Here is an 11689-nt window from a genome sequence, read left to right as displayed (position 1 = left end):
ATTATAGAATAATATTTACTAGTCTTCAAGATTAACATTTATACTTATTAGTTATGAAGTAACAATGTAGCAAACTAATATGTTAAGCTGTGTTAGAATGTTGGATAGACCTTGAGAAGATTACACTAAGTGAAAGAATCCGTTTACATGAAATCTATAAGAGGCAAATTCATGGAGACAGAATAGAACCTAGGGCTAGCAGGTGGAGTTTGCAAGGAAGGAGGAAGTGACTATGGATGGGTAGCAATTACTTTGTGGGGTAGCAGTTACTTTGTGGGGTAATGAAAACGTTTAAATGAATTACCACTGTATGAATAGAGTAAAAGATAAATGTATTCTATTTCTTAAATGGGTGAATAATACAGTATACAAATTACATTAAAGCTGTTATTAGGAATGTTGAGTGGTGGAAGACGAAGCTTGGGATAATAAAGTATATGGATATATTTGCCTAAGACCGTGATCTAATATTTTATATTCATCTCATCTACCTTGAATGCTAATTGTGGATCATTGGTGGCACATGAAAGCTTCTTGGATCTTTCAGACACCACCATGACCAACGAGGAAGTTATTGTTTTTCTATTCTATACTTTGTTTATTCACATACCACTTGGTGGACATTTGGGATGCTTCTAGAAATTATACAGTGACTACTAACATTCATGTATAGTTTTTTTTGGTACTGGTCCTGGACTTGAACTCAGGTTGTGGGTGCAGTCCTTGAGTTTTCTTTTTCTCTTAGAGCTGGTACGCTATCACTTGAGCCACAGCTCTACTTCTGGCTTTTTGATGGTTAATTGAAGATTAGTCCCATGGAGTTCCTACCCAGGCTGGGTCGAACTGTGATCCTAAGATCTCAGCCTCCTTTGTAGGATTATAGGAATGAACCCCAGGCCTGGCTCAAGTATAAACTTGTGGGTGCTTATATATTTTATAATTTAAAAAACCTTTTTATCTAGAAAATGTTTTCATAACTTTATTGTACTTCTTCATGTCCTACCATATTTCTCAGTACAAACTGTAACAGTTCTTTTGGGACATGTTTTAAATCTTCTGGATTTGCTCTTAGTTGCTTGTTTTCATTTTGGAATAATTGGTTACTTTTGCAAGAAAACCTTATTTACACACAAATATATATATATATATACATATATACACATATGTATATTAATAATCCTTGTTTATTTCTTGTTTTACATCTCTTTATCTCCTATTTATTTTATTGTTTTTACCTTCTTTTTTTTTACCACCTGTACGAAAGTTTGAATACAGAGCTGCAGGCTTGCTGGGCTGGTACTTTCCATTTCACACACAGTTCTAGCCTGACATTTTGCTGGTAATTTTGGAGTCTTTCTGCTCAGGCTGGCTTAGAATCGTGGTCCTCTGGATCTTAGCCTCTTGAGTGGCAAATTACAAGCATGATCCATTAATGCTGGGCTTAAAAAAAGCTGAAATTATATTCATGACAAAACAAATAACAATCATCTACCCACATATAGTTACAGATATTATGTAGACTTTACTGATACGTGTGTGTGTGTGTGTGTGTGTGTGTGTGTGTGTGTGTGTGTGTGGCCAGTCTTGGGGCTTGAACTCAGGACCTGGACACTGTCCCTGAGCTGCTTTTGCTCAAGGATAGCACTGTACCACTTTAGCCACAGAACTATTTCTGGCTTTTTCTGTTTATGTGGTACTAAGAAATGGAACTCAGGGTTTCATGCATGCTAGGCAAGCACTCCAGGACAAAGCTGGATTACCAGCTCTACTTAGATTTTTTGTAAAGCTCTTTTCAAACATTCCCCCATCTCCTTATTGGAATCTAAATGTTACATAATGTTGAAATCTACTAACTAAAGTTCTGCAACCTTAAATGATAAAACTTTTAGGGGCTGGGAAGGTGGCTCAGTGGTAGAGTGCTTGCCTTGCATGCATAAGGCCTTGGGTTTGATTCCTCAGCACCACATAAACTTTAGAAAAGGCTGGAAGTGGTGCTGTGGCTCAAGTGGTAGAGTGCTAGCTTTGAGTTGAAGAGCTGAAGGACAGCACCCAGGCCCAGAGTTCAAGCCCCAGGACCGACCCACAAAAACAAAAAACAAACAAACAAAAAAAATCTCCCAAACTTTTAGTAGGACCAAAAAGAAGGCAGAACAAAGAAAATACACAAAGTCCAAAAATCTGTAGTGACAATTTAGGATACAAAAGGCAAATTGATAATTATTTGATATGTCTAGACACAGAAGAGAGGATTAAATCTCTACTGTTGTACAGATTTCTCCAGTCCAGAATGAGAACGTAAAACTCACCTCATATTGAAAAGGAATTGGGTAGGCTAACTGAAATCAGGGAAGAATAGTTACCTGCTCCTGAGTAGGGATTTCCTTCATTCTCCTTGGTTCACTGAAATATGTCACCAGATTCAGGTCCTCAGATATAAGCATACCAGAAAGTTCTTGGTCTTGGAGAAAGAAATTAAGGATGAACACAGAGGTGACTTAAGCAGGAGCAGGTTAAGGCAAAGCAAAGTGAAAGCAAAGCCAAAGTGAACCCTCCAGCTGGGAGGATGGGCAGCCAAAAGAAGGTGCTGTGCTGGAGCTGCCAAGCTTTTGTTGGGGTCCTGGACACAGATACCCTGAAAAACTGGATTATGTGTTATTAACTAGAATTCAAGAGACTGGGCTTTATAACCACCTGCTAAAGGACTTACATGTGGTTGAGGCAACTGGGGCTGGTGGGGGAGGTAGGAAGGGGGGGTAGGGTGGGGTTCAGTTCTAAATGGGGACTCGAGACAGAGTCCCTCAGCTTAAAAAGTATAGACATAGTTGTTAGGTCTGCCAGGAAGAACAGTCCCGTCTCCCCACTCTTCATGAAGGACAGCACTGTAGCCTAGCCAGAAATCACCGCCTGAAATCGGTAGTCACCTGTAAATAACCTGTCAATCACCTGAATATGGGTCCACGAAAGGACCCCAGGCTTTCATCGGATGATGCAGTCACACCTCCTTCTCGCCCTTCCCTAAATAATCTACCATTAGGTTGAGCTGCTGCACCCTACTCTAGAGTGCAGCCTGTTGGTTTGGCTCTCCCAATAAACCCTTTTCTTTCTGAACCACCCGGTGATCTCCTTTTTGGCAACCCTTTGACAACCACCATTTTGAGTCTTAAAACTCCCACCCTCTGCAACCAGGGGTTCTCCTATCACTCCTTATTTTGTCCTGTTCTGTTTAGTAAGGTTTTGCTAAACTTCTACCTCGTGAGATTTTCCTTTGTGTGAAAACTCTAGGACTGCTTTCCATTGTGTATTTCAAGTACCATGACTGACTGGGAAGCTAAATGAAGCAGCCTCTCACCAGACCTCTCTCTCCTCCCTGATAATATGCAGGCACATCCACCTTCCCATATGCTCTGGATCCCTTCTCCTTCCTTCTTTCTGCTGATTTCTCTATTTGGCTTCAGCTACAGGGTTGTGCCAGCCTGCCAGAGGTTTCTACCCTTCACTCAAGATCTTGAGTGTCCCTCAAATGCCCCTTATTCTAGATTCCCAAATCTACATTCCCTCTAGGGGTAGACTTGCCCTTTGTCCTAGACATAATGATCCCTGGGAGTATAGAGTACAGATATCCTGCGTAAGGAACTACTGCTAAGATTCTTGCTTCTCCCCGTGCCCTCAAGGGGTGAGGTAATGTCAAGTTCTACTTCTGACATTTAAACTTGAGTCCTTCTGGGCTTTAGCTTTTGGAAGCCAAAGTTCAGACTCTTGTAATTCAAAGCATGTGAAATCTGCCCTCCACTACTGTGCTCTATCATTCTTTCCTTTGGAGATGAATATTATTAATTAAATGTAGAAAAAAGTAAAGGGTTAAAGAAAACCAGAAAGAAGTATGAATCCTACTTATCTCAACTTCTCATTCTCCTACCCTGATTGAGAAACAACCAAATAAAAGCTGTGACATGGGGCAAGTTTTCATATTATATTTTCAAGCCTCCATTTTCCCTTTTGTAAAATGTAGGACTGTTGGCAGGACCACAAAGAAAATATTTATAAGCATTTGGCTAAGTAAGTGTTCAATAAACATCTGTTACCTCAGCTTGGCGTAGAACTTACAGGGAAACAGATATATTGAAGTTGTAAAGCACGTTGTTAACTCTAAAGTTAACAGTAGAACATATCAGCTAAAGGCATTATCTTTGGACATCAAAGCATGAAAAGTGTAAAGACTGGAAGAAGTGAATGTCTCCTGATCCTCAGAAAATGTCTTTCCTCTTTTCCCTGTATATCATGTGTTATCCTAGTGGGAGGCAGATAAAGGTCAAAAGCAAAAATTCTGTTGTACTTGGAGAAAAAATATTTTTAATACAAACAGCTCTCTCCACCAACAAGCAAATACAAAAACAAAATTCAACCTTTATTCTACTTATCACATTCTGCTATCCTGCCATACTAGTTTCTAAGATCTTTGGATATAAGGATTGCAAGTTTTTGTTGTGAAAAATAAAAGCTTCTAGGTAAAGCAATGTCAGCTTAGAATTATTACCACATTAATCATACACATCAATGGGGTTGAGTGTGAGATTTTTCATAAACGCAGCATCCCTTTTCCCACTCTTCTACCTCCCACATCCTTTTCAATATCTATTAATTACTATTCTACTTTAAAGTTCACATTTGTTGCTTTATCTTATGAGAGAGAACATGAGTTTCTTATCTTTCAGTATCTGGTTAACAAAGTGCCCTCCAGTGCCATGCTTTCTTTAAAGTGCCAGCATGTCTTTTAAAATACTTAGTCTTGGACTGTTGTGATTGGTTGCACTATCTCTTTTATCATCAGTTAAAAGAGATGTCTTGACAATACACCCTCTTCCTATTTGGTGGAAAATGTGCTCCCTTTAGAAACTAAGTCCTTCACAATTCTTTTAGCAAGATCATTCAGGTCTTATCCGATTACTGGAGGGTACTTGAACCACCAATGTCTGTTTCTCTTCTTCCCTGTTTCTAACTCCCAGGGTATCTATTAGTGATGACAGGGGACTAAAGTGATTCCTTCACTACTGCCAATGGAACCAGGACGTCCTGAGTGTATGAAATATTAAGAAAGTACATTTCAGGAGCTGCAAAGAGTCCTTTCCCATTCCCTAAACCCACAGGTGCTCATCTTATATTCTTCTGTACTCCTCCCTGACCCTCCCCTTCCCTCTCTTTTTCTCTTACACTGTGTCAGACTTGCATACTGGAGCTGGCAAATGCCTGTCAGCAGGACCACCCATCCTGTGGTTGAGATCCTGCTCATTAAAATCGCTCCCACACATCTTAAAGCTAGCTCGATGATGCCAAGAGCCAGAACGTGAGCCCAATCATTTGTCCAAGCCCTAGCACATGTTTTCCGTGTTTAGTGTAAGCATCTGGGTTCTTAGAGAACCCTAATTAACACAGATGTCTTCACTTCCCTTAGACAGGATGGAAGCACAGTATTTTAAAAGAAGCTTCCCCAGGAATTTCAGTGTCTTCGCGGTTGACCTCTTCGGGTGTCAGAAAGCACTGTGCATTTTAAAAGTTAACTTTTAAAACTTGAATCCCCAAAATTTAACTCGGTGTTTTGTACAAAGCAGGCATTCAGTGTTCTTAAACCCCATTCTACGTGTAAGTTCTCAACGGCTCAGAGAGGCTGAGCTCACAATCGAGTGACGAGCTCGTTGTCCGGGGCCACAGGTCGGATGCTCAGGCTGCAGTGGAAGTTCTAAAGGTCAAAGTTTGGCTCCGCAGTGACCCGATCCAACCCCGCCGCCCCACCCCGCAGCGGCAGGGTTAACAGGAGGCCCCGCCCCCGACGGGGGGGTCGCGCGAAGGGGCGGAGCGCGCGTGGGGAGCAGCAGCGTCGCCGCTCTGCGCCTGCGCGAGGCGCCCAGGGGACGGGGGTCGGATGCAGAAATGGCGGCCTCCGTGTTGTACAGTCGCTTGTTGGCTGCCGCCGCTTTGAGGAACCACCGGCCCCAGACGACGCTGCGGGCCGCTGCCCAGGTACGGCTGCAGGGTCCTATGCTGGCCTCGAGGGCCGCCCGAAGAAAGGGCAAGGTGGGACGCTTGGCTCCTGTGGGCGAGGCTTGCGGAGCCGGCTTCGGGTCACTTGGTCGGGGTGACATTTTCCGAGTGCCCGGCGGGGCCCTTGGGCGACCTGCCCGGGGCTGCGCTCACGGGGGCCGGCGGCCGCCCGCGGTCCCCCGCGCCCAGCTCCTCCGGCGGACGGGCCGCGGCTGCCCACCCTGGCTTCCCAGGGCGGGGTGGGGACTGGCGGGTCCCGAGGCGGGCCCGGGGGGCGTCCGGCGCCGGACGCGGGGGGCCGCGGCCTCCCCCGCGCGGTCCGGGGTGCGCGGGCGCCGCTGCCCCGGCCCCGGCGCGTCTCCCGGGAGCTGTCACAGGCAGGGCGACTTCGGAGGCCCCGCAGGGTCTGCCGGCGGGTCTTCCCCCCTTAGCTCGGGGTCCTCCGACGGTGGGTGGCGGGCTCGTCCGCTCCCTGCTGAGGGGAGCACCGCCGCCTGTCCCGGCCAGCCAGGTGAGCCATCCTCTGCGGAGGCTCTGCTGCCCTACGCGTTTAAAGACGTAAATCGTGGCCTGTTCCTGCCAGCGTCGCCTCCGCGAACCTGAGGTGGTCATGATTGGTTTTCTGAGTCAGGTCTGGAGTTCCGGGTTGTTCCGAAAGACACCCCCTCCCGCCCCCCCCCCCCCCCCCCCCCGGATGCCATATCCAAAGACACGGAGGCCTTTATTGTGGTTGTTTTTTATTAATGATGATTATTATTTTGCCAGTCCTGGGCTTTGAACTTAGGGACTGGATGCTGTCCCCGAGCTTTTATTGTTCAAGGCGAGCACTCTACCACTTGAGCTACATATCCACTTCCGTCCTTTTTTTTTTTTGGTTGATTGGAGGTAAGTGTCTCATGGGCAGCTCCGGCTGGTTTCAAACTGCTATCCTAGGATTCTAGGATTACAGGCCCGAGCCACAAGTGCACAGCTATCATTACTGATTTTTTAAGAAGTTGTTTATGCTTTCAGTCTAGGGGTAGTGACTTTGGTTTCCAAATACAGAGTTTTATGTTTGTTTGTTTGTTGTTGTTTTTCCTGCACTGCCTTAAGGGGTGCTTAGTTTGTAGAGAATGAGAATTTGGTAAATAGATGTGTTCTCATTCTAGTCATAATTTTTAAGCTTGGAAATTCCTTTCTAAAACAGCTTTTGTTTCGCTGGATGATAATATGCCTAGCATCTTTTCTTTTTAAAAGCTTTTTACCATGGCATTAAGAAATACATCTTCAGAGCTTGCACAGACTTGAATCTAATCTGATTTTGTAGATGGGGACCTATGCTGCATAGGCTTAGGAAAGTTGTGTAAGGTCACATACTGAGTTTAGCAATTCTTTCCAATATTTTGTTTAGCACTTTGACTATCTTTCAGTTTTTCTGTGTCTTTGTTGAAAATAGTTCAGGTTATGAGCGTATAATTAAGAGATTTTCTTGGATTTGGTCAGGATGAATCTTCTTAGCTTTTCCTCTTTTTTGTTTATATTTTAGATGATGCATTAACTGTACATATTATCTGTACATATGGTATACTTATTGGTGTGTTTCAGTATGTGTATACATTTGTTGTATAATGATCAAACCAAGGTAATTAGTATTTCCATCATCTCAAATATTTTCATTTCTTTGTGGTAAAACATTATTTTCTCTTCTAGCTGTTGTAAAATAAACAACACATTATTGTTAACCATAAACACCCAAAACTTGCCCTCCTGTCTAATTTTAACTTTGTACATTATTGACCAACCTCTCCTTGGCAGTAAGAATCTTCTGAGTGACAGTATCAAGAAAGATACTAAAGTGTGGGAGTCCTTGTGATCACGTAACAATTTCTATTACTAACCATTGGTAACTGATACTTTTTCTCTCTCTCTCCTTTCTTTCTTTCTTTCCTTTTCTTTCTTTCTTTCTTTCTTTTTTTTTTGTTGTTGTCATGGGACTTGAACTCTGGGCCTGGGCTCTGTCCCTCAGCTCTTCAGGTCAAGTCTAGTGCTCTACCACTTGAGCCACAGTGCTACTTCTGGTTTTCTTGTGGTTTATTGGAGGTAAGAGTCTCACAGACTTTCCTTCCTGGGCTGGATTTGAACTACAATCCTCAGATCTCAGCTTCCTGAGTAGCTAGGATTGCAGGCATGAGCCATTGGCCCCCGGCTTCTTGATTCTTTTTTTGTGTTGATCGTTGGGCTTGAAATCAGGACCTACAGACTGTCCCTGAGTTTTTTTTTTTTTTTTTTTAAAGGAATATAAAACTATTTATTGACCACTGTTCACCATTATTTACAATAAAGTAAACAATATACAGTTGGGTAACATTCTGATTACTACAAAGTTGTTTCTCTGGCTTTTGTGGAACCAGTAACCCAATACTGAAAAAAATTGAACTTACATGTAAGGAATGAGTTGGGGTAAAGAAAAAGCATGCAGGTCAATAATTATAAAATTTTGATCATTTAGGCCAGCAGGTCCTAAATAGTTGAAATCCCTAACCAGTTGATTTTACATTTTCATGAGCTGAGACTTAGATCGTGACCCATGAACTTTTAGTATACAGATTCCAATATTCTGTTAAGGAATGCTCACTACAGAAACTTTTAATGAAAGGAAATAAAAACGTCTTAGTTTTTTCATCTGGATGAGGAAAGTTGTTGGTAGTGATAAATTTTTTCCTTTCAATAAGTTTTGCAAACCTACTGCATTTGTATATCTATGGCAGAGGCAGGAGGACCTAAAGTTTGAGGCTAGCCTGGCTACCTAGTAAGTTCAAGGCCAGCCTGAGCTGCCTAGTGACCCTGTCTCAAAAAACAACAAAAAAAAACTAAAACAAGGGCCAGGAATATAACTCAGTGATACATCATTTGCCTACATATGCAAGGCTCTGGGTCTGATGCCCAACACCTCTAAACAAGCAAAATCTCCAAAACAAAAAACTACCTATGTATTTTGTTTACACGCACACAAACACACACACAAAAAATACAGGATGGTCCTTCAACATAGCAGTTAAAGACAAGCTGTTTTGATTAATGACCAAAAAAAAAATTGCCTAATATTAAAAAAAAACACAACCTGTTCCTGAATGCAGAGGAAATATACCATGGAATTAAATATTCTTTTCTGATAAAAGAAGCAACTACAGAAAGCCTTTATTATATTTGTTCAAAGTAACCAGTGCTATTGAGGAAAAAAACCCAAAAAACTCAACAACTCCCCCAATACTACTTTCAAAACCATTATCAAACTTGATTTTCTTTAGAATGTAGTTATTGTTTCACACCATTAATTCAAAAACCAAGACTCAGATTTTATATATATGTATAAATATATATAAAAAACAATGCAAACAATTATTGAGCTTCATCTTCTGGACAAGAATGCCAAGTTAGTCTCTCTTCATAAAATGCAATTACAATCTGAGGACATTTCATATTCGCCTCTTTTGCCAGCACCAAGTCAGCTTCATCCGAATTTTTCCATTTCATGAGAAACATCAATTCTCCACTGCTGTCTGTGGCACCAATTATTCGTTCAGGATCTAGACCCCTGGCAAAACCTCTTGGTTTGTCAGCAGTATCTCTTTTCTTCTTTGATTTACTATCATCAGATTCACTGTCTGATAAAGATTTTCTTTTGGTACCATCCTTTTCTTTACCAGCTTTTTGAGAGTTAAGAAATGCTTCAATTAATTCTGGACAATCTAAATTTTCTTCAGGTTCCCAAGTATTATCAGCATCTGTAAATCCTTTCCACTTCAGGAAATATTCTACTTTCCCATTCACTACACGTCGGTCCAGTACTTTTTCCACAACAAATTCTTCAGGCTCTGCTTCTTCAACTTTTTTACTCTTTCCATTTTGTTTCTTTCCCATTTTTTGCAATGTAGTTTTGTTAGAGGCCATTTTTAATTGTAGACTTGAAGAGCTATTACTCAGATGCTCCGGGTCGCGATCCTGCAGCAGCAGCAGCGTCTACGGCCCGCGGGCTTTCTGTCCCTGAGTTTTTATACTCAAGGCTAGCCCTCTACCACTTGAGCCACAGCTCTACTTCTTTTTGGTTGTTAATTGGAGATAGAATCTCACAGACTTTCCTTCCTGGGCTGGCTTTGAACAGTGATCCTCAGATCTCAGTGTCTGAGTAGCTAGCATTACAGTCACCAGCATTTGGATAGTTTTATTTGTATTATTATCTTGTGGCACATTTTTGTAGAGTGAAGAAAATCGTTTACTCAAATTTTTGGATTGATTTTTATTTATGTATTTGCTTGTGTAGCAGCCATCTAGGTAAAGATGTGCAATGATTTTCAGCTCTCAGAAAGCTTTATTTTTGGTCAGTAGGTCCCTACTGTAACTACAAATTCTGACTTCCACCATTATAAACTAATTTTGACTGGTTTTGAACTGTGTGAAAAGAGGATAAAAACTTAATTGTAAATGAAATATAATAAAAAGCTAATAGTGTTTTGTTTTTTTTTAAAGAGGTTGTATAACAGTATTATGTCTTTTTTTTTTTTTTCCCTCCCCAGGGCTTTGACACTGACCCTGAGCTTCTTTTGCTCAAGGCTAGTACTCTACCACCTGAGCCACAGTGCCACTTTTGGCTTTTTCTGCTTATGTGGTACTGAGTAATCGAGCTCAGGGCTTCATGTATGCTAGGCAAGCACTCTACCACTAAGGTACTTTCCCAGACCTTTTCTTATGTCTTATTCCTTTCCTTCAGCATTGTGTTTGTGAAATTAATCCATCGATGTGAAAAACAGCTACTTTAAAAATCCTTTTAATTTTTTTGTTTTTAATACCCTATTTATGAATGCACTACAATTTATCCATCCTTCTATTAATGGGAAACCAGTTCATTTACATTTTTTTGTTGTTGGAGTAAGCCTTCTATGGCTATAACTATAAATGTCTTTGGGAGAGATTAGACTTGTTTCTGTTGCAGTATATTCATGAAAGAGATTTTTGGATCAGAAGATAGGTATAGAGAATCCTAATAGGTTACCAGCTTTTAACATCAGAATAACATTAGAACAAGGGATTAAGTTTTCCTGGTAAAATGTTAGCTAGAATTTTAGCCAAATGAATTAGAAATAAATTGCTATTATATGTTATTGATTTATTATACTAAAGATTCTCAGACTATAGGGTATTTAGGAATCAGCTGTTATTGGTTCATATATCCTTGGGTCCAGAGATTATGGACTAGAGATTCTGATTTTGTAGAGAAGAATAGGGTCCAGGAATCTGCATTTTCAGCAGCAGATTTAATTTGTATGTAACAGATCATGAGCTCACTTTAAAAGAATCTCCTTTAAATTCTGTTCTTATGATACTGTATGGTTGATAAAAGCTTTCAGTGAATAGTATTTTGTGTGGTGATAATGGAAGTGTGTAGATGAAGCTTGAAAGTATGATTTTAATGCAGTCTTCTGAGGCTTGATTAGAACTTAATTTGTTCTAAATATTGAGCAAATTAGGTCTGAGGAATTGGAAAAAGGAAAGCAGGCATTTTGGCAAATTGTGATAGATTTGACTAGGCTCTTACTTAATGGAAGCTTTGAGACTAAGAGATGTTAAAGAACTTCCTGTTGCACATCATTTTTCAGCTCTTCACAATTTTGTGGCC

At 41.2% G+C, this 11689-nt stretch overlaps 2 protein-coding genes across 2 annotated transcripts in view; one reads left to right on the top strand and one right to left on the bottom strand.

Annotated features, from left to right (window-relative positions):
* Positions 1-5880: 5880 nt before the first annotated feature.
* Sucla2 (succinate-CoA ligase ADP-forming subunit beta) overlaps positions 5881-11689 on the top strand; it is a 34391-nt gene continuing 28582 nt past the window's right edge. The window contains exon 1 of the mRNA XM_042685383.1: positions 5881-6015. Within this exon, the coding sequence (XP_042541317.1) occupies positions 5926-6015 (90 nt within the window). The 5' untranslated portion in view covers positions 5881-5925. The remainder of the gene's footprint in view (positions 6016-11689) is intronic.
* LOC122112552 (chromobox protein homolog 3-like) lies at positions 9189-10046 on the bottom strand. The gene has a single exon (XM_042685384.1). The coding sequence runs from the start codon at positions 9964-9966 to the stop codon at positions 9415-9417; it is 552 nt and encodes a 183-aa protein (XP_042541318.1). The 5' UTR covers positions 9967-10046; the 3' UTR covers positions 9189-9414.

This window comes from Dipodomys spectabilis, unplaced genomic scaffold, assembly GCF_019054845.1.
Source record: "Dipodomys spectabilis isolate Male_0828 unplaced genomic scaffold, ASM1905484v1 ptg000095l, whole genome shotgun sequence".
Classification (NCBI taxonomy): Eukaryota; Metazoa; Chordata; class Mammalia; order Rodentia; family Heteromyidae; genus Dipodomys; species Dipodomys spectabilis.
This window is presented reverse-complemented; position numbering and strand designations above follow the sequence as displayed.